Consider the following 25,357-nt stretch of genomic DNA (forward strand, 5'->3'; position numbering starts at 1 on the left):
CCTGTCCACTCCCATGAAGAAATATGGATGGGTTCTCCCTCTTGGCTCGATGTCTTGCTGTCCTATTTGCCGGTCATGTTTGGCCCTTCCAACAACATCGAAGTCTATACTAAGAATGAGCAGCTCAAGTGTGGCTCTTAACATGAATGGCACAGGGGGATCCGCCCTGAGATCAAGGACCACGTCTCCTTTTTACCATAAGCAGAAACCTCTGGTAATCACTATTAAGCTGGATTCATGGTTACTTGACACCATGGCTTATCCTTTAAGGACAAGTGGGACTTCCTTCACCCCGTCTAACCATTATTGTATTAATTGTATGCCATAATTTATTATATAACTTAAAGGTCTGACTATAGCGTCTCAGAGGAAAAGTGATTTAACTTTAAAGGAATCCCTTTAAGAAAATGCATAAGCTACTGGTCATTTTTCTGTTGTGGAAGTCTAGCTAATATAATATCAAACTGTCTATTGTTGTTTTGTTTGTTTTTGTATGTATGCTAACTACAAAGGTTATGTATCACTACCATTTTATGTAAATGTGCAACAGAGATTCAAAAATTAAATATTATATTAACCCTCACATGAGTAAATGCATGCTTTTTGCCCAGTAACTCACCAACAAGTATATAATTTAAGTGTGCACTCCAACATCCTGAGCCACTCCTTAAGATTTGTGTGACTCACTGTCTGATGTTGGCTTTATTTTAATAGACTGAGTGAACCACTAAGCCTGTCATGAGAAGGTGAAAGCAGAAGAAATCTACAGTAAATCTGGTTTATTATTTCAAATACACAATGTCTTCAGACATTGCAAACAGGATTTTTGAACTTGGCTCAAAAGAGTGCTCATTAGTAATCGGTCTACTGTCTAGCTCTGAATCTCTTGCTGAAGAATGAGAGTGGAACCTGGTTATTTGCAGTCATTTGTAGTAACAGTACCCACGGTAAAGAACAATCCCAATTGGGAGCCAATAAACTATTTACTACAGTTAATCACTAAAATAATTAAAGGGCAGATTTGTTAGTAAGCTGTAGGTTTCTAAACATGGTCTTGACCAACTTCCTTTGGAGCCTCACCAACAGCTTTTATATAAGGTTTTATACAAATGACTGAAAGAACTTCATTGTTCATTGTGTTTTTCCCCCCAACAGTCACCCAGAACCTGTAATGATATTCTCAGTTTGTGGATTCATTACTTAAACAACTGAAATGGTGAAATGTTGTAAAAATATATACACTCACCTAAAGGATTATTAGGAACACCATACTAATACTGTGTTTGACCCCCTTTCGCCTTCAGAACTGCCTTAATTCTACGTGGCATTGATACAACAAGGTGCTGAAAGCATTCTTTAGAAATGTTGGCCCATATTGATAAGATAGCATCTTGCAGTTGATGGAGATTTGTGGGATGCACATCCAGGACACGAAGCTCCCGTTCCACCACATCCCAAAGATGCTCTATTGGGTTGAGATCTGGTGACTGTGGGGGCCATTTCAGTACAGTGAACTCATTGTCATGTTCAAGAAACCAATTTGAAATGATACAAGCTTTGTGACATGGTGCATTATCCTGCTGGAAGTAGCCATCAGAGGATGGGTACATGGTGGTCATAAAGGGATGGACATGGTCAGAAACAATGCTCAGGTAGGCCGTGGCATTTAAACAATGCCCAATTGGCACTAAGGGGCCTAAAGTGTGCCAAGAAAACATCCTCCACACCATTACACCACCACAACCAGCCTGCACAGTGGTAACAAGGCATGATGGATCCATGTTCTCATTCTGTTTACACCAAATTCTGACTCTACCATCTGAATGTCTCAACAGAAATCGAGACTCATCAGACCAGGCAACATTCTTCCAGTCTTCAACTGTCCAATTTTGGTGAGCTCTTGCAAATTGTAGCCTCTTTTTCCTATTTGCGTGTTGTGGCTTCACAAATGCTGTGCTGCATACTTCGGTTGTAACGAGTGGTTATTTCAGTCAAAGTTGCTCTTCTATCAGCTTGAATCAGTCGGCCCATTCTCCTCTGACCTCTAGCATCAACAAGGCATTTTCGCCCACAGGACTGCCGCATACTGGATGTTTTTCCCTTTTCACACCATTCTTTGTAAACCCTAGAAATGGTTGTGCGTGAAAATCCCAGTAACTGAGCAGACTGTGAAATACTCAGACCGGCCCGTCTGGCACCAACAACCATGCCACGCTCAAAATTGCTTAAATCACCTTTCTTTCCCATTCTGACATTCAGTTTGGAGTTCAGGAGATTGTCTTGACCAGGACCACACCCCTAAATGCATTGAAGCAACTGTCATGTGATTGGTTGATTAGATAATTGCATTAATGAGAAATTGAACAGGTGTTCCTAATAATCCTTTAGGTGAGTGTATATACCCTTTGGCTGCAATTACAACTGTGATATAAAGAAATTATAGGACTCCACCAATTTGGAACAACTTTTATGGCAAAATATATCAACTGTTTTCTACAAACCTGCTTAGACACTTGAGTTCAAATGGTAAATGTGGTAAACATTGTGTGAATCAGATTACAAAGCAGTTCCATTCACTCTGGAAGCTCATTTAGGAATGATGGACAAATACTAGCAGTGTCTCTGTGATTTGATTATTAACTGTACTAGATCATTCTCATAATGAAATTAAGTGGCATGAAATTATTTCTTAATCTCCCCTGATCTATGTCTGTCTAAATGGGTATTAACTCATAGATACTTTAAAATTAGCTATGCATGATCTAGTGTTACAGAAGAAAACGCTGTTCGCTCTGAAATAGAGAACCATTGCTTTTGCCTTTCAAGAAACCGATTTCTACTGAATACTTTTACATCTGACCGTATTAAGAGGTTCCACATTAAGATGTGTTTTGCAATACAGTTGCAATCAAGACACCTTTGTAAAAACTTGTCAAAGATGTGTACACTTGAACCAGCTGAAGTGGGACGCCAGTTGGCCTATCACTCCACTCTAATGTAGAGTCATTAATGCCAAGCCGACTTTGAAACAGTTTTATAAATTACGTGTGCTCTGTCTGCGGCTAGTGGCATAACCACGCTGATTTAAAGTCTGTAGCCTTGTACTAAAATGGTCAACGGCCATGTATTGTCTTTCATGACCATCCACCTCACGGGTCAAACAGGAACGCCCCGAAATAGCTGGACGAGTCCTCTGTGCGAACGGCTATAGGCGACGACACCGAGACGAAGACCTCATCTCCAGTCTTTAGCTCGAACAGGCCCCCCTGGTGGACAGATTGGAGGGCGTGGTGAGTGTCCGGCGCCCAGCACTTTGTGCCCACTCCCTTGAGTAGCTGAATGGGTTTGGCGTAGGACGTCTTCTTGTAGACGCACTGGACCAGTTGGTAGCTGGAGGTGGCCCCCTGGTGGTCGTGGCTGAGGGACGGGTAGCGGAAGTACACCTGGGAATACAGGTAATAGCGTCCGGAGCGGGGGATGCGGAGTCGTCCGTGAGACAAGGTCATGTTGCGGAGGTGGGAACTGAAGCTCTGGTTGCCCCAGGACCAGACCGGGTGGCGGCAGGATTGGTGCAGGTCTTTCTGGGGGGTCAGGGATATGGGGCCTGTAAAGGAGGACAAAGGAAGCTACTTTCATACAGTGATTAAAATCAAGGCACTAACACTGTAGACTCGGTGGAGACAAGGACTGTAAATGTGGTTGGATTTCTTTGACTTGGGTCGAATGAGCGCTGTAGGGAATGAAGGAAGGTAAGAAGGAACGGATGGGAGAAAGAGACGGGGAAATTCAACCAAGGAGCAAATCAATATCAGCTGTTCTGACGTATTCTCTTGTGTGTGTGTGTGTGTGTGTGTGTGTGTGCGCATTCTTGAATGTATTGCAGGTGGTGATCTGAAGCTGAAAAAAGGATTTGTTTAAAGTTTGACGGTGAAAATCCCCTAACTTCCATATTTTTCCTCTCGCACACTGAATGTAGAGACCTAAATGTCATATTCCTTGCGTCCACTCTCCTCGTCTCTTTTTCAGAACCCATCAGGCTTTCTAATCCAGTAGGTTATGAGGAGACAAGGAGAGAGGATGCAGTCAAGATATCTTCCCCATTAAATGAAGGGGAACATATGTGGTCACGTGATCCATTTTGTTTGTTGTCCTAGAAACAATTGTTGGCTAAACAAACACTTTGGCTCATCTAACCACTGTCCCCTACTGTGTTTTGAATTTCACTGAGATTCTGCCATTTATTTCTAGTATAAAAACAAGATAATTAGATATAGATGACATCATAGAAAAGCTGACAGGATTGAATGTCCCACCAAGAACCCAGACTGTAGACTGACATATACCCTGTAAGCCATTGTCTCGTAGTGTCAGGTGGGCGGATGGCTTCTGATAACCAGCAGAGATGACTGGTGTGGTTTGTGGATCGGCTCTGGGCTCTACAAAAAACAACATAGTATTGAGACAATAAGAGCTGAGGAGTTGATATCGAATGGTTGGGAAAAAAGGGAATAGAATAGATTGTGGGTGGGTGGCTTTATGTTTACCTGGGAATGCGTGTTTGGAAACAATACTTTCCGTCACCTAAAAGACAAGAACACGTTTTGAAATGTGACTAAGACCCAAATAGTGAACACACATTGAGGGTACAGAATAGAGGATTTAGTAATGTTCTTTCTAGGCAGTGCCTGCTCTTCCCGGGTGTCTGCTAAATGACTACAATGTAAATGTCATGTCTGTGTTTCTGCTCACAGTCAGCGTGGGGCCGCAAAGTCTTCTCTTATCTGTTTTTATAGTAACATTTGCATTGCTAGCTTGAGTCAGCTGGGGTGGCAGGGAGTTCTATGTATTCATGGTTTTATTTAGCAACGTGAGCCTCCCAGCCTCCGTTCTGGACCAGGTGACTTCGAAGAGACCTCAGATGACAAGACGTCTGGGATACAGTTGTGTCCAAACTGCGTGTTAACTGATCCAACAGTTGGACACAGCTACACGTTGCACGGACCTAAAACCAGGCATCTCTTCTCAACTCTAAGCCAGGTAAGACTGATATGTCTCTGGATGCAATAATCACCCTCTGTGTGCATTGTAGTCAGATTGCTGTATAGATTTCACTGGAAAAAAACGTATAGGTGACCAACTGTCTTAACACAAAAGGTCATACAAAAACGCATGGAAGCTGTTTTACAATGCATTTTTTACTGCAACTTGCACCCTTCCAGGCCTCTTTTATGACCCCCTGTGTAACGAAAAGGGACCACGAAGGATGACTCAGTCTTTCTTGGCAGTGAACAAGATACAGGTTTATTCAGTTAGTGGCGTGGGGTTCAACCATGGCAGTGTGGGTCATGAGAATAGGAAAACTCGTATGCAGAGATGATTTGGCCTGACATTCAGGGTGAGTCAACGCCTCTATAAACAAGCCAAAACAACAGTGCTTATTAGATTGAGGGTTTTCATTCAGAGACGACAATGTTGCACAAGTTTTTGAAGAATTCCGTCAGTGGACTCTGAGCTCTGAAAAGCTAAATTCTCTAGACAATAAAACAAATGATCCATTTGGTAAAAGTGAATGCTAAAGCTCCCTTGTTTGGAACAATATTATTAGTTATATGAAAAGCTATCAGAGCTATGAGTGTTTAAATCTAGAGATGGTACCTACCTTGGTGATATAGGCCCTGATTTCCATGGCCAGTTTTATGCAGGGCTCCCCAAACAGTTGGGCCAAAGAGTCTGGTACTTCTTGGTCTTTCTCCAGGGCATTCAGGAGCCCCAGGCAACGCAACTCCTCCTCCACCCCCTGACTCCTTACCTACACAGAAAAAATCACACAGGAGTTGTGGGGACTGAGCCTCTTTGAATGTATAATACTTTGAGGATCATGATTAAATTATGTTTGGGGGTTTTAGAGTGGATCAACTCTAAATAGTGTTTTTTTATCTTCTTGTTATATTTTCACAGCAGGCTTCGTAGAGCAGATGATGAAGAGTGTGCAATTTACCATTAAAATTAACTGGAGCTGTACCGTTTCCAACATAATAAATGGATGAGATTCCTGGAAACATGTTTTTCCATGTGTAATAATGCGGTCAGTCATGTAAATGATTTGGCTGCTCCCCTCTAGTTTAATTGAAACAACAGTGAGCATTCCCTGCTTACTGGCCAAGACAGCAACACAACTTTTCTGGCTCTGCACTTAGCAACTTTAGTAAATGTATACAGTTTTTGGACAGACCTAGTTTGACTAAGCAGTTGGTTTCTTTCGGTCTATTATTTGCCAGATGGGTCATACAGTTAATAGGATAAATCCCAGCTACCCACAACCGCTTCACTGTTATGACCAATATGTGTGGTTTAGATCTGAAGGATGTGTATAGGGTTTAGTCATATTCCTGAATAACAGCCGGGTCTTTGTTAATGCTACTACTGGCTTTGTCATCGTGGTAAGAAACTGGGACAAACCTTTGGTTCCTACAAACGACAAAGAGAGAACAATCAGAGTATATTTTAGTAATACACTGATGTAATCTGACGGCCTCAGGGTCTGGTGTGATCATCACATCCATCTCCACGCATTTACAATGTCGACAGTGTATCCTTTTTATGTATATTTCACTTTTGGGGTGGTTATATGAATTAGAAAATAAACTTGTATTTTATGTAGCAGTGTCATTCGAGGTAAGTTTCCTGCATTTATGGCAATTCATTTATAATAGCCTACTTATCTTATTTGTGAAGTGTTAAAACGGTTCATAGCCCTCGTACATATTTAGATTGTAATTTTTAAATCAATAGGATAATACATTGTCATTCATCAGATCATGGACACCGCTACGTTTTCATAGATGTTTTAACGGATGTGGTCTGTCTGACCACTGTCATTTTGTCCAGACTACAAGTTCGTCTGGGAAACAAACAGAGGTGAGAATCCCAAAGCAGTTGAATACTAAAAAAATGCCTTACCTGATCAACGGACATGTTTAATAAGACAAGGAGTCCGGTTGTCGAAGCGACTTGAAGTACGACCACAACAACAACGACCATGGTGACCAATAACTTGGACGGAACATCACGTTGGCTGTTTGTTGCGGCCATGATGCTTGCCTTTGTTCATAGACTGGTTTGAATTGATTTCATCCCACTAGCCATAAACAAGAATGTCATCTGTGGATGGCGAGGGGGACCCACACTCCGTCATCCATAGCCTGCCTTCCGAAATGTTTTTTTTTCTTCTGTTGACTGAGACGAGTGGGAGGGATGCAGAAGCTAAATTGTCAAAATCCAACAAAGCCCGAAGTAACTTCCCATAGAAGCGCTGTTAACCCATTTCATTTTAAATGGAACTACGTCGAAATCCGATGCAAAATTTACGCCATTTTAGTGTAAACTTAAAACAACAAACCAGTGTTTCTACATTAATATTACATCATGATCTATAAAATATTACTGAACAACTTTAAAATATAAACTTTTCTGTTTTGGGATGGTGTGGGAATATGGCACAACCAAAATGTATGGTCAAATATTATTTTGTGTCAGAAAATAATGTTCAGCAAAGCAGGTAGCCTAACCACCAACCCTTCTGTATAAGGAATGGAGGCTGACGGTGTAAGCTTAGTTTACACCGAATGTATGTACTGCTTTTATTATAAAGGTTGCCTTGTGAGAGAGATCAGGATGTCAGGCCAGACTCCAATTTCTCTTATACATGTGTGTTTGTACGGCAGAAGTAAAAAAGGGGTGGGAGACTATAAGGTCGGGCCTGGTCGGTCCTGGGTGGGAGACTATAAGGTCGGGCCTGGTCGGTCCTGGGTGGGAGACTACAAGGTCGGGCCTGGTCGTTCCTGGAGTGGGAGACTACAAGGTCGGGCCTGGGTGGGAGACAATAAGGTCGGGCCTGGTCGGTCCTGGGTGGGAGACTACAAGGTTGGGCCTGGTCGTTCCTGGAGTGGGAGACTACAAGGTCGGGCCTGGTCGTTCCTGGAGTGGGAGACTACAAGGTCGGGCCTGGGTGGGAGACAATAAGGTCGGGCCTGGTCGGTCCTGGGTGGGAGACTACAAGGTCGGGCCTGGTCGTTCCTGGAGTGGGAGACTACAAGGTCGGGCCTGGTCGTTCCTGGAGTGGGAGACTACAAGGTCGGGCCTGGTCGTTCCTGGAGTGGGAGACTACAAGGTCGGGCCTGGTCGTTCCTGGAGTGGGAGACTACAAGGTCGGGCCTGGTCGTTCCTGGAGTGGGAGACTACAAGGTCGGGCCTGGTCGGTCCTGGAGTGGGAGACTACAAGGTCGGGCCTGGTCGGTCCTGGGTGGGAGACTACAAGGTCGGGCCTGGTCGTTCCTGGAGTGGGAGACTACAAGGTCGGGCCTGGTCGTTCCTGGAGTGGGAGACTACAAGGTCGGGCCTGGTCGTTCCTGGAGTGGGAGACTACAAGGTCGGGCCTGGTCGTTCCTGGAGTGGGAGACTACAAGGTCGGGCCTGGTCGTTCCTGGAGTGGGAGACTACAAGGTCGGGCCTGGTCGTTCCTGGAGTGGGAGACTACAAGGTCGGGCCTGGTCGTTCCTGGAGTGGGAGACTACAAGGTCGGGCCTGGTCGTTCCTGGAGTGGGAGACTACAAGGTCGGGCCTGGTCGTTCCTGGAGTGGGAGACTACAAGGTCGGGCCTGGTCGTTCCTGGAGTGGGAGACTACAAGGTCGGGCCTGGTCGTTCCTGGAGTGGGAGACTACAAGGTCGGGCCTGGTCGTTCCTGGAGTGGGAGACTACAAGGTCGGGCCTGGTCGTTCCTGGAGTGGGAGACTACAAGGTCGGGCCTGGTCGTTCCTGGAGTGGGAGACTACAAGGTCGGGCCTGGTCGTTCCTGGAGTGGGAGACTACAAGGTCGGGCCTGGTCGTTCCTGGAGTGGGAGACTACAAGGTCGGGCCTGGTCGTTCCTGGAGTGGGAGACTACAAGGTCGGGCCTGGTCGTTCCTGGAGTGGGAGACTACAAGGTCGGGCCTGGTCGTTCCTGGAGTGGGAGACTACAAGGTCGGGCCTGGTCGTTCCTGGAGTGGGAGACTACAAGGTCGGGCCTGGTCGTTCCTGGAGTGGGAGACTACAAGGTCGGGCCTGGTCGGTCCTGGGTGGGAGACTACAAGGTCGGGCCTGGTCGTTCCTGGAGTGGGAGACTACAAGGTCGGGCCTGGTTGTTCCTGGAGTGGGAGACTACAAGGTCGGGCCTGGGTGGGAGACAATAAGGTCGGGCCTGGTCGGTCCTGGGTGGGAGACTATAAGGTCGGGCCTGGTCGGTCCTGGGTGGGAGACTACAAGGTCGGGCCTGGTCGTTCATGGAGTGGGAGACTACAAGGTCGGGCCTGGGTGGGAGACAATAAGGTCGGGCCTGGTCGGTCCTGGGTGGGAGACTACAAGGTCGGGCCTGGTCGTTCCTGGGTGGGAGACTACAAGGTCGGGCCTGGTCGTTCCTGGAGTGGGAGACTACAAGGTCGGGCCTGGGTGGGAGACAATAAGGTCGGGCCTGGTCGGTCCTGGGTGGGAGACTACAAGGTTGGGCCTGGTCGTTCCTGGAGTGGGAGACTACAAGGTCGGGCCTGGTCGTTCCTGGAGTGGGAGACTATAAGGTCGGGCCTGGTCGTTCCTGGAGTGGGAGACTATAAGGTCGGGCCTGGTCGTTCCTGGAGTGGGAGACTACAAGGTCGGGCCTGGGTGGGAGACAATAAGGTCGGGCCTGGTCGGTCCTGGGTGGGAGACTACAAGGTCGGGCCTGGTCGTTCCTGGAGTGGGAGACTACAAGGTCGGGCCTGGTCGGTCCTGGGTGGGAGACTACAAGGTCGGGCCTGGTCGTTCCTGGAGTGGGAGACTACAAGGTCGGGCCTGGTCGTTCCTGGAGTGGGAGACTACAAGTTGCTTAAGTCTCCTGCACAGGGTGCTGTGATTTGGATTGTGTGTTAAATGGGTGCCTAGACTGTTTGTGGTTACCAAAGGTCCCATGTCACTGATTTTAAGAGAAGTGGTGTTTACTTGTGTGATGTCAATATGTAATATCATAACAGCATGGCTACCTAACCACCCCCAGCTTCCAATAGGTTCATCTTCTCTCCTACTCTAACTATTTCTCTAAATTAGAATTTGTTCTCTGGCAACTAACGCGGTAAAATAACTGGCTAGATAAATCTCACCTACTTATCAAAACATCTTTAATTCATCTGTCTAAATTGCTCTATTTCTCTTTACTGTTTCTGTCCATCCCATCAGTCACCACAACTGTCTTGTCTTGTATTTTTCAGATCTGACATTGCCGACTACCGAAGGACAGACAAGGCCCATTGCAACGGTACTGGGACTGAAAGATGTTAAAACATCTCTTAAAATATCTCTGCTCACATCACCCAGTATTTGGAGGAAAGTGGAGAGAGTAGGCTGGGTTTTAGAGTCGTTTGCTAGTTAAGATTCTCCAGGTATCATGGTATACATGTCTCTGCCTTTCAGCAAGGTACCTAATCCTAAATACTACTGTAAATTGCTCTGTATAATAGTGTATAATAATTACTCAAATTTAAATATTTTGACAAATTAATTGTGGGTGGGATTGGGGAATGCCAAATAAAAAGGGCCTTGCTGCTTATGGAAATTTGGTAATAACCAGACAAAACTGTACATTATCAGTTTCAGCTTTGTTGTCACTCACCTGTCTCAGTGTTTGCCATTCTTCATTTCAACCTCTTTCCAGGTTGGCATGGAGCCCCACCCTCTGTCCCCAATTCTGGCCATCAGTGTTCTGGATCATGATCTTTCAGTGTGGGCCCTGACTGCTCAGAACACTACCAAAACACTGTCCTCAATGACATATGCCACTTATCCTCCTACTAATACCAAACATGCATCTCTGTATTTAAATATTCCTTAACATTACTTAGATACTGCATACCACATAGTGTCCAACACCCCCCCCCCCGTCTCAGTCCTTGTGTCAGGGGACAAGGGTCAGTCGGAATTCTGAGGTATCCTTTTGGATCTAAGGAATGACCATGCTAATAACTGTGGTGTCCTGTTCAATCTTAAGAGAACCTAAGTCCTTGGACTGTGTTTTAGGATTACCTGGCTTGATGTCTCCTAGCTGTCGCTGCTCAAAGTCCACCTGGTTGTGTTGCAGATCTACATAGTGATTGTTGACCACCTGGTCACCCCTGTCTTTGTCCAACTGGCTGTGCAGCTGGTCTAGATTCTACCTAAAGACTCAGCCCACCTGTATTGACTGACCAGCCACTAATCGGAACATGCAAAAATATTGGCCCAAAAAGGTCATATATTCTTATAAATATCACCCAGCACTGCCAAAGAGGTCCCCTCAAAGTCTGGCTCCTCTTTAAGTTTTTTCCTAGGTGTTATTCCCACTAGTGTTTTTTCATAGTCACTATGCACCAATTATTTTTCTGTATATGCACTTTGTGACAACTGCCAATGCAAAAAGGGTTTTATAAAATAAATTTGATGAACACATGGTGGCGATGGAGAAGGACTATCGGCTGGCCTCAAAGAGATTCTGGCAAACCATCCGGCGCCTCAGGAGAGGGAAACAGTGCCCTACCAATGCTGTTTACAGTAGAGGTGGGCAGCTGTTGACCTCAACTGAGGATGTCGTCAGGCGGTGGAAGGAGTACTTTGAGGATCTCCTCAATCCCGCCGTCACGTCTTCCATTGAGGAAGCAGAGGATGAGGGCTCAGAGGTGGACTCGTCCATCACCCGGGCTGAAGTCACTGAGGTGGTCAAGAAACTCCTCGGTGGCAAGGCACCGGGGGTGGATGAGATCCGTCCTGAGTACCACAAGTCTCTGGATGTTGTGGGGCTGTCTTGGTTGACACGCCTGTGCAACATCGCGTGGCGGTCGGGGACAGTGCCTTTGGGATGGCAGACCGGGGTGGTGGTCCCTCTTTTTAAGAAGAGGGACCGGAGGGTGTGTTCCAACTATAGGGGGATCACACTTCTCAGCCTCCTCGGGAAAGTCTATGCCAGGGTTCTGGAGAGGAGAATACGGCCGATAGTAGAACCTCGGATTCAGGAGGAACAGTGTGGTTTTCGTCCGGGCCGTGGAACACTGGACCAGCTCTATACCCTCTACGGGGTGTTGGAGGGTTCATGGGAGTTTGCCCAACCAATCCACATGTGTTTTGTGGATTTGGAGAAGGCATTCGACTGTGTCCCTCGCGGCATCCTGTGGAGAGTGCTTCGGGAATATGGGGTCCTGGGTCCTTTGCTAAGGGCTGTCAGGTCCCTGTAGGAGCTTGGTCCGCATTGCCGGCAGTAAGTCAGACTTGTTCCCAGTGCATGTTGGACTCCAGCAGGTTCTGTTCATAATTTTTATGGACAGAATTTCTAGGCACAGCCAGGGGCCGGAGGGTGTCAGGTTTGGGGACCACACGATTTAATCTCTGCTCTTTGCGGATGATTTTGTCGTGTTGGCCCCTTCAAACCAGGAACTTCAGCATGGACTGGGACGGTTTGCAGCCGAGTGTGAAGCGGTGGGGATGAGAATCAGTACATCCAAATCCGAGGCCATGGTCCTCAGTCGGAAAAGGGTGGCTTGCCCACTTCAGGTTGTTGGAGAGTGCCTGCCTCAAGTGGAGGAGTTTAAGTATCTAGGGGTCTTGTTCACGAGTGAGGGAAGGATGGAACGGGAGATTGACAGACGGATCGGTGCAGCTTCTGCAGTAATGCGGTCGATGTATCTGTCTGTCATGGTGAACAAAGAGCTGAGCCGCAAGGCGAAGCTCTCGATTTACCGGTCAATCTACATTCCTACTCTCACCTATGGTCATGAGCTTTGGGTCATGACCGAAAGGACAAGATCCCGGATACATGCGGCCGAAATGAGCGTTCTCCGCAGGGTGGCTGGGCGATCCCTTAGAGATAGGGTGAGAAGCTCGGTCACCCGGGAGGAGCTCAGAGTAGAGCCACTGCTCCTCCACATCGAGAGGGGTCAGCTGAGGTGGCTTGGGCATCTGTTTTGGATGCCTCCGGAACGCCTTCCTGGGAAGGCGTTCCGGTCCAGTCCCACCGGGAGGAGACCCTGGGGAAGACCTAGGACACGCTGGAGGGCCCCGGATGAAGCAGAGTATGTATGTCACGCTGGAGGGCCCCGGATGAAGCAGAGTGAGTGAGTGAGTGAGTGAGTGAGTGAGTATGTATGTATGTTTTTACAATTTAAGAATGAATATTGAAGAATGACTGACAAACAAGAAACCAGGCAAGCCTAGTTCACCCGGCTCGCAATTGAATAGGTTGATCATGGCTACCCACTCGGGAATCGAACCCAAGTCGGCCATATGAAAGGCTGTGTCATTAACCATTATGTCACAGTGCTGCCAGGTGTCAGTATAGCCTCTTGAGATTATATAATGTTGTCACTCATTAACATCATGCCAAGTTTGAATATTTTGTTAGACGCCATTAAGCATTGTGTTAAACTGAGTAATGTTTCTTATTAAGTTTACCTCCACCACAAATAGCATTTATGAACTGTATGGCTTTTGCCACTGGCCGTTTTAACTAATGGCTAATTAGCCATTTGTGAATGACATAGATACAGTATCTATCAAGATAGGTGACGATAACTGACTTTTTTGTCAAGTGAAATGACGAGAGAATCTTGTAGCCAGCGAAGTGTTTGACTATCCTGAAGAAATCCTAATATCCAGCAAAACTGTTTTATTTTAGGCTTCCTATTACATAGCTACATAGGGTTGTAGCCAACAAAGTTTTTGTCTGTCCTGAACCTCCGGCATAATGCGCTGTGACTGTTACAGGAGTCGAATTCAGGACCTATCATTCTGGAGCCCATGTCTCTAACCACTACGCTATTTAACAAGGGGCAGTCAGTCTGTTGGTCAGTCACTCACTCAGTAAGTCTGTAAGAGACATTCGCTCTCCGCTTACACGGTCCGGCAAAAAAATATAATTCAAATATTTGTATTAAATATGGAAATGCATTAGATGCTTGTCAAATACACATACAGACCATAAGCCTGATGGGAATGACTGAGTAGATATGTCAAAGCTGTATCCAACCACAGGACAGCATCCATCCAGACTGGAAAAACAGTTCTTGTTTTATAAAGAGGATAAAACAGGCCAATATTAGCTATTATGGAAACCAGGTGCCAAGCTGATGTTTTTTTTCAGATTGTGTGAGATTGGCTGGAACAGTAGAGGTACTAGAAGCAGTAAACTGACTCACAAGGACATGCCCTGAAAGTAGTTTGGTCCTCTGATCCCTCTAGGACTGTGTCTAGGATTTAAAGAAAATCAGCAAGAAATAAAATGTTCAGTCTTTACAGATGTCAGTGTAGCTACTATGGAGCCAAATTTATGGAGCCAAATTGAGCTCAAATGTTTCTGAAATATTTCATATTATGAAAAAACGAAATTCAATCGTATGAAAAAATATATATTTTTGCGTCTGATTTTAATATGTCTTCGCTCAAATTTTTCCCCACCTTCGTTCCAATCAAGTTTTTTTCAAAACCAAGTTTGGAGCCTCTATTGGCGTGGAGGCGGGGCTTTATCTGGCCATTGAATTCTCGCACCGGATTAGCCATGAATCACACCATTATAAGGTGAAAATCATTGCCTTTTCATGCACTGCTTTCCCAAAGCATATAAAACAGTAATCTGTAAACTAGTCCGTATTCAAGCAGGGGTTTATGACCTATACTGGGACCACTCACCAGGGGGCGATCGAGACGTTTTAGCTTCACTTTTCAGGGCTTGTGCGGCAAGCTTGCTATCAACACACACAGCTAGCTACTGTACATTAGGACTGTAGCTAGTTACCTTATCTAAGATTTTTCCATCGCTAGTGTCCACACAGTGTCGTCATTTTAATCTGGTTTACATACAACAAACATCTAGATAGCTAACATACATATAATACAAAAGTAATGATGTTCACTTTACAAAGCAACTTTACCTAAAGCTCTTCCTTGAATTAAATGGATTTGCAAGCCCAGAGACGTTGCTAGGATCATAATACTTTCTGGGCTCAGCGCCACTGTGCAAGCCAGGTTATGAAATACAAGTCACTTGAAATACATAAATGTGGTATTATGAAATAAAAGTGGAAATAAATAAAAGTAGTTCTTAATCATTTTGAAATACCACAGCACAACCGACATTCCTTTTCTTATCTAAACATGGATACATTAATCAATAAGTTCAAGTCATTTCCATAACAATAGACATTTATTTAATATGAACTTAAATGGCATTCCATACTAGGGTCTTGTCGTTGAAGTTTGACTGCACGCAAGCCAACTTATTCCTGTCTTGTTCTTTACCCTGTACTCTGTTACCTTGTAGGGGAGAGCGGGGTCAATTGAGACAGTTTTTACTTGAGGCGGCTTTAAAGTGAAGGCCTGACATTAATATCTCCAACTAAAATATGTACATATATTTCATGATGTGGTACATCCCTGGGAATAATCACTTTGGATCTAAACGAAACAGTTTTCAAAATATGACTCGTCAAAAAAAAGTGGTCTTGTGGTTCAACTTGCACCCGATGAGGGGAAGTTGAGCCTAGGGAGAGGATAGTTTGAGACAAATTAGAAAAAATTGTGACATTCATTATGCTGAAGTAAAATTGAAAATGTTCACCTCATATAGGGTAATGCAGACAGATTATTGTCCTCATCCTCACTCAGGTCGTCTTCTGAACTGTCAGTGGTGTTGTTAAGCGAAATGTTTATGTCACTTTTTTCTGAGCTACTGTAGACAAGGGTTTTCTTGTTGGTTTTGATTTGTTTTGACCATTTCAGGGCCAAAACAAATGTCACTGTTTATGTTTCAACCTTTTTATTTTCTCTGTTATTGTGGGCCTTCTGGTGTGTTGGTCAAGATTTAGGTTCATACTTTCTTCCTTTTGGGTTGATGGTGCAGGCAGGTCACTGGGTCAACTTACCTCAACCCTTTTGGCTCAAATTACGCCATCCCAACCATTTTAACAAACTTGTTTCATTCAGCAGTTTAGAACTAAAGTCATGCCACATGTTGTAACTTCCTAAAGCACTAACACGTCTGAGATTCTTTCCAACTTGGAATGGCAAAAAAAAAAAATCTGAACTTAAATTGTGCTTACCACTTATTCCACGTGCCTCTGTCCATCACAGGGTGAGTAAAGTGGATGACACTTCAAAAATGTTTGATCAAATGACCAATTCTTTCTATGCTTGCCTAGAAACAAGGGGTGGCTCAAATTCTGGAGAATATTACATCATACTTCATTGCATTTTTTTAGAATCACGTTTATGGTGGGTGTTTTCTTCAGTTTTCGCTTTACCCACAAACACTGAGTCAACAACATTATTTGGGTATGAAATAAAAAAATATATAGTTCTAAGTTATATTTTCAATTGACAGTTACTTTAAAGGACCAAAACTGTCCAATAAAATGTCTGGAGAAAAGATATATAGGCTTATGTCCAGTTCATATCTTTGTAAACAGATAAGTAAATATTTTCTTATTAATCCTGTATTTGTTTCCAGGTAAAAAAAATGCCTGTTCTTAGTCTCACGTATAGAATAAGTGTAAAAAATGAATAAATTATATCTGAATCTAAAGTTAAAAATGTAATTTTGAAGGACACAGATGATTACATTTTCTTCATGCTCCCATGGTCCTTCAGCTGAGATATGGGGGTGGAATGGCTTAACTTTAATCACAGCTTTGCATAGGCCTACTCAAAAGTTGATCTTGTGCAGGCTATGTGACTTGCACCCCCTACCCCATTCCAACACAGCTGGATTTCCGATATAACAAACATTCCAATTGTCCATTCATGATGTTATATGATTTCCAAGGATTCTGGCCTATTTGTTCTGGATATAATGTCTCAAGCAGACTACCATTTGAGAACAGCGTCATTATATCAATCCAGTGGAATGGAATTTGTCTCCTTCCACCTTCCGGTTTTGGCGTTCAATTACATTAGTATTCAAAGGTACAGTGCCCTCTGCCATCCAAATCTTCCATTGCATGTACAACCACACCGTTGCTGCTTGCTTGGGGTGTTTCTTACCAGAGAACATAATGGGGAAAAAAGCAGGCATAGCATTGATGTTATGTTCCAAGACGAGGCATTTATAAGCTCGTTATTAAAAGGATAAAATTATAACATTATTTTAGGTCCAACCAGAATTTGAACTTTTAACCCACACCTTCACTTTGGGTTGCCCTTCCAGGGAATGTTATCACACTCAGACATGCCTGGGTCCCTCGGTCTACAGCTGTGTAAATACAGTTTAAAATGTTAACCAAAAAATGTGTAGCAATAATGAAAATTTATGACATATTTGGCAAATAATTATTAAATCACTGTTGTTGTACATGCATGGGAAATGTAAAAGTACCAGAATAAAAAAAATAAAGTTTTAAAATAAAATATTTGTTCCATGACCAGCATCACAACAAGCAGTAGTATCACTAGAGGTTTTAAAGCTTCAGGACGGTGCTACCAAAACAGTGAAGAGGTGCAGACAACAGCAGGTGGCATCATCTTCCAGCATCAGTTATATTTCACTGACTAACTTTTCTTTCCCAACCAAGCTCCTCAGAGAGACTGCTGGAGGAGATGAATGGAAAGGGAGAGAGTCAAGGGGAGAATGAATGCCAAAATGCATGAAGACGTGAACGTTCCCTGTAAACTGCTTGAGAAGGAAGGTAGCATTGAAGGGAACGGTGACAAAGAAGGAAGTAAAGAATAGTGGAAGTAGAGAGGAGACGTTGGTGACAAAGCAGAGATGTAGTGAAGAAGGGGAAATAGACTGCTGAGGACCCATAAACCAACCCAAAAGAGCAGTGAGAGATGTATGTCATGTCCACCATAAACCTCTTCTGTTTATGCGCCAGCCTGCAGATGAGATTAGGGGGAAAGTAGAAGTCTGAATCAGAAAGAAATTGGGAAGGTAGAGCAAGCACCTGGGTATTTCAGAATATTTGAAAAGTTGAGATTTGGAAACAAGAGTAAAAAGGCTTTGGAGAGTACAAATTGCAACTGGAGAATCTGTCATGAACAAGAGAGATAATTACTAAGAAACTTAACAAAAAAGACTGGGGAAAAAAAGCAAAAAAGGTGATAAATGAAATAAGAGTTGGAGGGCTAGATGGAGAACCTAAAAGAGAGAAAAGAGAAGGACGGGGAAGAGAGGAAGAAGTAATGACTGAGAAATGTTTACGTGCACATGCAGACAAAGAAAGGCAAAATCTAACACCGATGCCTAGCAAATAGCCTGTTTTTCTAGTTTCTACAGCAGTAAAAGAAAAAATGTTAAGGAATATTAAAGACAATAAGGAAAACAGAAAGTGGAAATTACAAATGATATCAAATCATATTTTCACAGTAAATGTAGAAAGTATGTTGTTTTTAAGATATGTACAGCAGGGCACAGACAACAGTTGGAATTTCTAATATAAGTTCTGAGTTCTGTCAAAAATATGTTTCAATAAATATACACTCACCTAAAGGATTATTAGGAACACCATACTAATACTGTGTTTGACCCCCTTTCACCTTCAGAACTGCCTTAACTCTACATGGCATTGATTCAACAAGGTGCTGAAAGCATTCTTTAGAAATGTTGGCCCATATTGATAGGATAGCATCTTGCAGTTGATGGAGATTTGTGGGATGCACATCCAGGGCACGAAGTTCCCGTTCCACCACATCCCAAAGATGCTCTATTGGGTTCAGATCTGGTGACTGTGGGGACCATTTCAGTACAGTGATCTCATTGTCATGTTCAAGAAACCAATTTGAAATGATTCAAGCTTTGTGACATGGTGCATTATCCTGCTGGAAGTAGCCATCAGAGGATGAGTACATGGGGGTCATAAAGGGATGGACATGGTCAGAAACAATGCTCAGGTAGGCCGTGGCATTTAAACGATGCCCAATTGGCACTAAGGGGCCTAAAGTGTGCCAAGAAAACATCCCCCACACCATTACACCACCACCACCAGCCTGCACAGTGGTAACAAGGCATGATGGATCCATGTTCTCATTCTGTTTACGCCAAATTCTGACTCTACCATCTGAATGTCTCAACAGAAATCGAGACTCATCAGACCAGGCAACATTCTTCCAGTCTTCAACTGTCTTTTGGTGAGCTTGTGCAAATTGTAGCCTCTTTTTCCTATTTGTAGTGGAGATGAGTGGTACCCGGTGGGGTCTTCTGCTGTTGTAGCCCATCCGCCTCAAGGTTGTGCGTGTTGTGGCTTCACAAATGCTTTGCTGCATACCTCGGTTGTAACGAGTGGTTATTTCAGTCAAAGTTGCTCTTCTATCAGCTTGAATCAGTCAGCCCATTCTCCTCTGAACTCTAGCATCAACAAGGCATTTTTGCCCACAGGACTGCCGCATACTGGATGTTTTTCCCTTTTCACACCATTCTTTGTAAACCCTAGAAATGGTTGTGTGTGAAAATCCCAGTAACTGAGCAGATTGTGAAATACTCAGACCGGCCCGTCTGGCACAAACAACCATGCCATGCTCAAAATTGCTTAAATCACCTTTCTTTCCCATTCTGACATTCAGTTTGGAGTTCAGGAGATTGTCTTGACCAGGACCACACCCCTAAATGCATTGAAGCAACTGCCATGTGATTGGTTGATTAGATAATTGCATTAATGAGAAATTGAACAGGTGTTCCTAATAATCCTTTAGGTGAGTGTATAAAAAGTACAAACTAGGTGTATGAGTGGAGGTTGACATGAGCGTGTGTGGGAGACACTGCATGTCTGATACATTTCAATCTGCTCACCTATTTTTTTGAATTTAGAGGACGCATGTGCCAGGAGTCATTGTAAGAGGCTCTTGCTAAATATTAAGTATTGCTCAATATAATATTTAGTCAAGTGAGCAATGTTTCCATAGATGTTTTTCTGTTGAGATTCCCATCAAATACATTTGCATATTATTTGTAGAATGGTTGTTGTAAAATACATATTTAATCTCATCAGCAATGCCATCCTTTGCAATAAATGATATACCACTGCACAGTTGGCGCCCATTTTGCCTCTTCAAACAAGTCATGTTAGAAAATGTCAAAATTAGACTTTATTATTATAATTTGTCCCCCTTTGAATATGCCAACAAGATTCAAATGAAAAATCTGATCAAGTTTGGGAAGACTGCCAAGAATACACTTAGGAGCAAAGATGCTGCCAAGAATGAAGCTAATCAGAAGGACTGATGTTCTTCAGAGCCATCTGCACTGCACAGATCATCAATCACGAAGAGCTTTGGTTAGATCTTGATTGGATGGAATGGGTTTCAAAAGGTCAACTAGGTGGTACAATGGGCCGCAGTTCTGTGAAATGAACAGCATTTGGCAGTTGTTATTACTCAGATGGCTTTCAGTCACGCTGAAATGACCTCTGGCCTATCAGTAAATGTTAGAATCGCGTCAGTCTAATGCGACAATTGCCTGACTAATGAGCGTTAGGGAAGTTGACTGCAGTATGTCCATTCATTTGTTCTACTTCAAAACAGCCTGACCAGCTCTGCTATGACTGTGCAAGTCCTCATATCTCCCTACAGCTAAAACATTTTTGTAACATTTTAGGTCTAGAGAGGGGGCTCTGACCGGCCGTCTAAGAAGATCGAATTGGGATTTCCCCAACAAATAGACTGAGTGGAATGTCACGAGGAGAGACCGGTCCATGCCCAGCGAGACAGGTAAGAAATGTTGAAAATGATGGTATGTAACTAGTCTTTCAGTTGTCCATGGAGACAACAAGAGACTTCTTCTCCTCTGCCTTTGTACTGAGCCCAGGTAGTGCCTGAGGAGTTTGACATTCTCAAGGACGTCCGTGGTGATGTTTGCAGAGCATATTTGCCAAATAAATATTTGACTACCTGAAGGAGACCAAGGTTATTTTGGGACCGTCTCATATTGGAGTTAGTCCCGCGTAGCTCAATCAGTAAGAGCCTGGTGCTTCTGCCACCAGGGTTGTGGAACGGGGGTGAGTGGGTGTATAAAGAGGTGTTCACTCACTAATCTCAGTTGCTCTGAATGAAAGTCACTGTTAAATGATAAAAATGTAATCTGCTACTGTCAAACATCCTGAATAAATTGTTATTCTCCAGGAGATGTTTGTCCTAATGGATTACATGAAAAATCAGCCTGATATGAACAGAGACTGGGTGGTTGAAGTCCAGGTTAGTTTTGGTTCCAGAGTTGAATTATTGGCTGACTGTCTCATAACACCAATATGTTTGGGTTGTAGCCTTCCTAGCACATTCCAGATGTTTAACAATGTCTCTGCTGCGCCTCCTCCAGGAAAACTTTGGGCTGAACCACAAGACTGTACCTGGTGGTGAAGCTGACGGACCTCTACCTGGCCTGCAACATCATCATGAAGGAGAGTCTGCAGCTTATTGGATCCACAGCTGTGCTCACCACCTCTAAGTTTGAGGTAAGTTCATGAATGAAGGGTTAAATGGAGGTAAATATTACAGAAAGGTCTGCTTCAGGTCAAAGTGTGAGATCACAAATTGCCAAAGACAAGAGCAAACATAAGAGATGCCAAATGTACTTCCTTGTAAATCTAATTAAATCAAGTTATGTCATTATTTGTCTGGCAGTAATGGGTTACAGGAATTGAAATTAACATATTAAAATAGCTTCCATATAGTGTTTCTATAGGCTGACAGACCATATTTGGCTGAACTTCCATATTCTAAACTTAACCAGTACTTCAGTGCGGTTGACTTATCACTGCAGAAAGGTCCCTTTGGTCTCGACCTTAAGAGAAGGACTCCCTTGATAAGACTCAGCTAGTTTCTCACAAAGACCTAATTTATTTCAGAACCACCTACAGGACGACATCACATTCTACAAGTCAGAGAATGTCACTGTCCACTTGAGTTCATGGAACAGTTTCAATGAATTGGTCAGTAAAAACACTGGGCTGAATAAAGTATGATTTATCAAACAGAGGCCCATTCAGACAGTGTACGTTGAGCATGACATCAGTTTGGTCCATCATTGTATGTCTGTAGATACTGCATCCCTCTTCTGGGTCTAAGCCTTGAAAACATTGATTGGAAATTATTTATGACCTCCTTGGCCCATGACCCAACACAAGGGATTTGTCGAGTAGGTAAACATTTCCTCATGTTGCTTTGAATCTTGACTTTTCTGTCTGAATTGCTATGTAAGTGAATCCTTCGATTACCAAGTATCGCTTATTCTCTTAGGAATGCTCTCCACCTTGTGTAGATGACTTCCTGTACATCTGCGACGATGCCTACAAAAGGGAAGGGATCATTGCCATGGAGATAAACATGCGGTTTAATATGAACTATCCAGTCCCCTATCGCTTTTTTCAACAGTACACAAAGTGAGACCCTCCATACTCTCAAAGGACATGCATTTGTGTCTGTCGTGTGGAAGTAAACATACAGTGGATATAAAAAGTCTACACACCCCTGTTAAAATGCCAGGTTGTTGTGATGTATAAGAATGAGAAAGATAAATCAATAGAAAGTATTGCCCTCTTGAGATTCAAACCCAGGTCGCCCACGTGAAACCCTGTATCACTACACCACAGAGCTCTACTTTCGACAGGTGTCAGTATAGCCTCTTGTGTCTATGAACAAATCCTCTTTTGCCACCGGCCGTTTTAACAGTTAATTGGCCATTTGTGAATGATACTGATACAGTTAAACTTACGTTTCTTACTAAGTTTACCTCCACCACAAATAGCGTCTATGGTGTTTGCTACTGGCCGTTTTAACAGGTTATTAGCCAGTAATAGGCTTTACCAGTATCTACTAACTTACTGGAATTGAGCAATTGCTAGCCAGTCTGCCAAAGCTATATCATTTCATGGCATAAGAACATATTATTTTCTTTCATGCCATAACAACATACATTTTCATTTTATTTGTGAATAACATTGATACAATAACTATCAAGAAAGGTGACGATAACTAACTTTTTCATCAAGTGAAACGATGAGAGAATTGTGGAAATAAAATAAGTATATGTCGTTGTTCACAATAGATTTGAACTTGAGCCTTCCACGTGAGAGACTCTGTCTTTAACCATAACGCCATGGCATTAAGTATTTCACCAGTCGCTAAACACTGTTGAGCATTGTGTTAAACTGACTACGGTTTCTTACTATGTTTACTTCCACCAGAAATAGCATCTATGAGCTGTTAGCTTTTGCCACTGGCCATTTCAACAACGTATTAACCAGTAGTAGGCTTACTGGTATCTACTAACTTCTTAGGAATAATCATAAGAATTGAGTAATTGCTAGCAAGACTGAAGATGAACTTTTCCATGTCAGGAACAGTCGCAATATAACCGTATACAATTTCAGGTTTCAACCAGCAAAATTTTCATCAATACAGAATAATTCACAATGTGTACTTTGTTGCGTACAATAGTTCACACGTCCGATTCTCTAACCATTAAGCTGTACAACACACCTCGACACCTTTTATCCAGAAAGTCAATTGCCCTAATGAAAAACAGATTATGGATAAAAGGATTCCTAATCTTAAATATAAGCAATAGTTTCCAAGACAAAAAACGTCACAAATAACATCACTTGTACTCAAACTCTTGGCTCTGTGAAGTGGAGTCTGGATTACTGGGGAGAAACCTGGTTCTGAGAAAGAGGGAACAGAATTTTGAAAATCTAACAAAGTGTATAGTTTAGTTACAGGATCACAAATTAAGCATCAGAGCAATACATTTTACATACCAGCTCTGAAGTCTACAGATGGCTCAACATTTTCCTGGTTTTCTGGAATCGATGCAACTTCTGTAGCATGTAGGGATTCATGTGAATGTCCCATTTGTCCCTCAACTCTTTTCAATATTATTTTCCTTTTGGCCCAGTAACTAGACATTGTGACTAACAATGCATTTACCTTTAAAGCCGAAACGATTGACCAACAGTAGGTCTCTTGGGTGAAGATAAACGGTTATGCTCTGGCCAAGGTATCTGCAAGACAACGTGAACAAAACCGGATTGTTAACGTTAGGAATATACAGTAACTACGCTGTGGGGGGGGGGGACATTATCAGCCAAATGTGGAACAGTGATATTGTTAAAAATAAAATGTATTCACCGAGAGTTGTGATTCAAGTGAACACAGAATTTTCCTCAAACATAAAAAGTATAGCAGTTCAGAGAATTAGAAATCATAATCGCCTTAAATCCAGTACAGTAGTAACAGCACAAAACATGCTAGCCACAGTGTGTACTGTAACAAAGGCAAAACCGCATGTGCTAGCTAACACTTACTAGCCACTACCTATTATAGTTCGTTAAAATTCTACATGTACTAGCAACATTGCGTAAACAAGGCTACTTTAGCTAGTTAGGCAAGAACAATGACTACACATTTGAAATATATAAACTAAAAACAATGTAAACATAATATTGCGTTACACAAGGAAACATGTACTTACGTTAACGATGGTAGTCGATGACTTTGCTAGCTAGCAGGCTGCAACTCGCGATTGATTGACGAACTGATGCGGTCGATTTTGAGAGTAGCCTTGTATTTAAAAGCGTCTTGCAAACGTTTCATCCCCGCCAACAGGACGCACCTATAGCCGACAGCTTAGGGCCGGCGGCAAAAAGAAGCCGTACGGATATTTTTTGCTATCTGGGAAGGAGAGAGAAATTGTCTGTTCCGTTTTTGGGTGTTGTCTTGCTGTTGCCTCTCCAGTGCACCTGTTGTCACTTTCATCTGCACCAAAACAGGTGACACTGATTCACAATCGCTTATGCTCCCTTACTGGAAAGTTTGATATCCCTGAAGTTTAATTGACTTAATGTTATACTATAATGATTACTTGTTGCCTTACTTTTTTTGAGCAGTGTATATTTGCTAGCTAAAAGCGTACACACAGCAATAACTAACTTTTGAGCACATCTGTAGATAGTATAGCATTTTCAGGTTTATTAAAAATCACACTTTTTAATTAAAAAAAGTTGCGGACTCGTTAATGGTGGGTCGCCACGTGATCAAGTGCAACCAAGACATCTGGTAGGGTGCGCTCTGTGCTCAGCTCACTGAGGTGGAAGAAGATGCCCATGAGCTGGAGTTAAGGCTGAAAATATGATTCCTCTACAAGCCAACCAAACGCAGTCGCAAAACTATGCGTGTTTCCCAGAATCATGTTTGTTTGAGTTTTAAATCAAGGTATTTTAACGTATCGTGTTCAGAGGAAGGGAGATCGGTTACACATATGGTTTTTAGTTTACGTTTAATTCATTCTTTTAATGACCTCTTTCCGAAATTATTTGGGTAATGACTAAATCTGTTTCGAAATGATTCAGAGA

At 43.2% G+C, this 25,357-nt stretch overlaps 1 protein-coding gene across 1 annotated transcript; it reads right to left on the reverse strand.

The window, feature by feature from the left end:
- Positions 1-2,451: 2,451 nt before the first annotated feature.
- Positions 2,452-7,413, reverse strand: tnfsf10l3 (tumor necrosis factor (ligand) superfamily, member 10 like 3). The gene is made up of 5 exons (XM_010894727.5): positions 6,961-7,413; positions 5,660-5,809; positions 4,545-4,581; positions 4,344-4,436; positions 2,452-3,604 (listed from the first exon to the last, which is right to left on the reverse strand). The coding sequence occupies exons 1-5, from the start codon at positions 7,090-7,092 to the stop codon at positions 3,150-3,152; spliced, it is 867 nt and encodes a 288-aa protein (XP_010893029.2). The 5' UTR covers positions 7,093-7,413; the 3' UTR covers positions 2,452-3,149.
- Positions 7,414-25,357: the final 17,944 nt, after the last annotated feature.

This window comes from Esox lucius, chromosome 7 (assembly GCF_011004845.1).
Source record: "Esox lucius isolate fEsoLuc1 chromosome 7, fEsoLuc1.pri, whole genome shotgun sequence".
In the NCBI taxonomy this organism is placed as follows: Eukaryota; Metazoa; Chordata; class Actinopteri; order Esociformes; family Esocidae; genus Esox; species Esox lucius.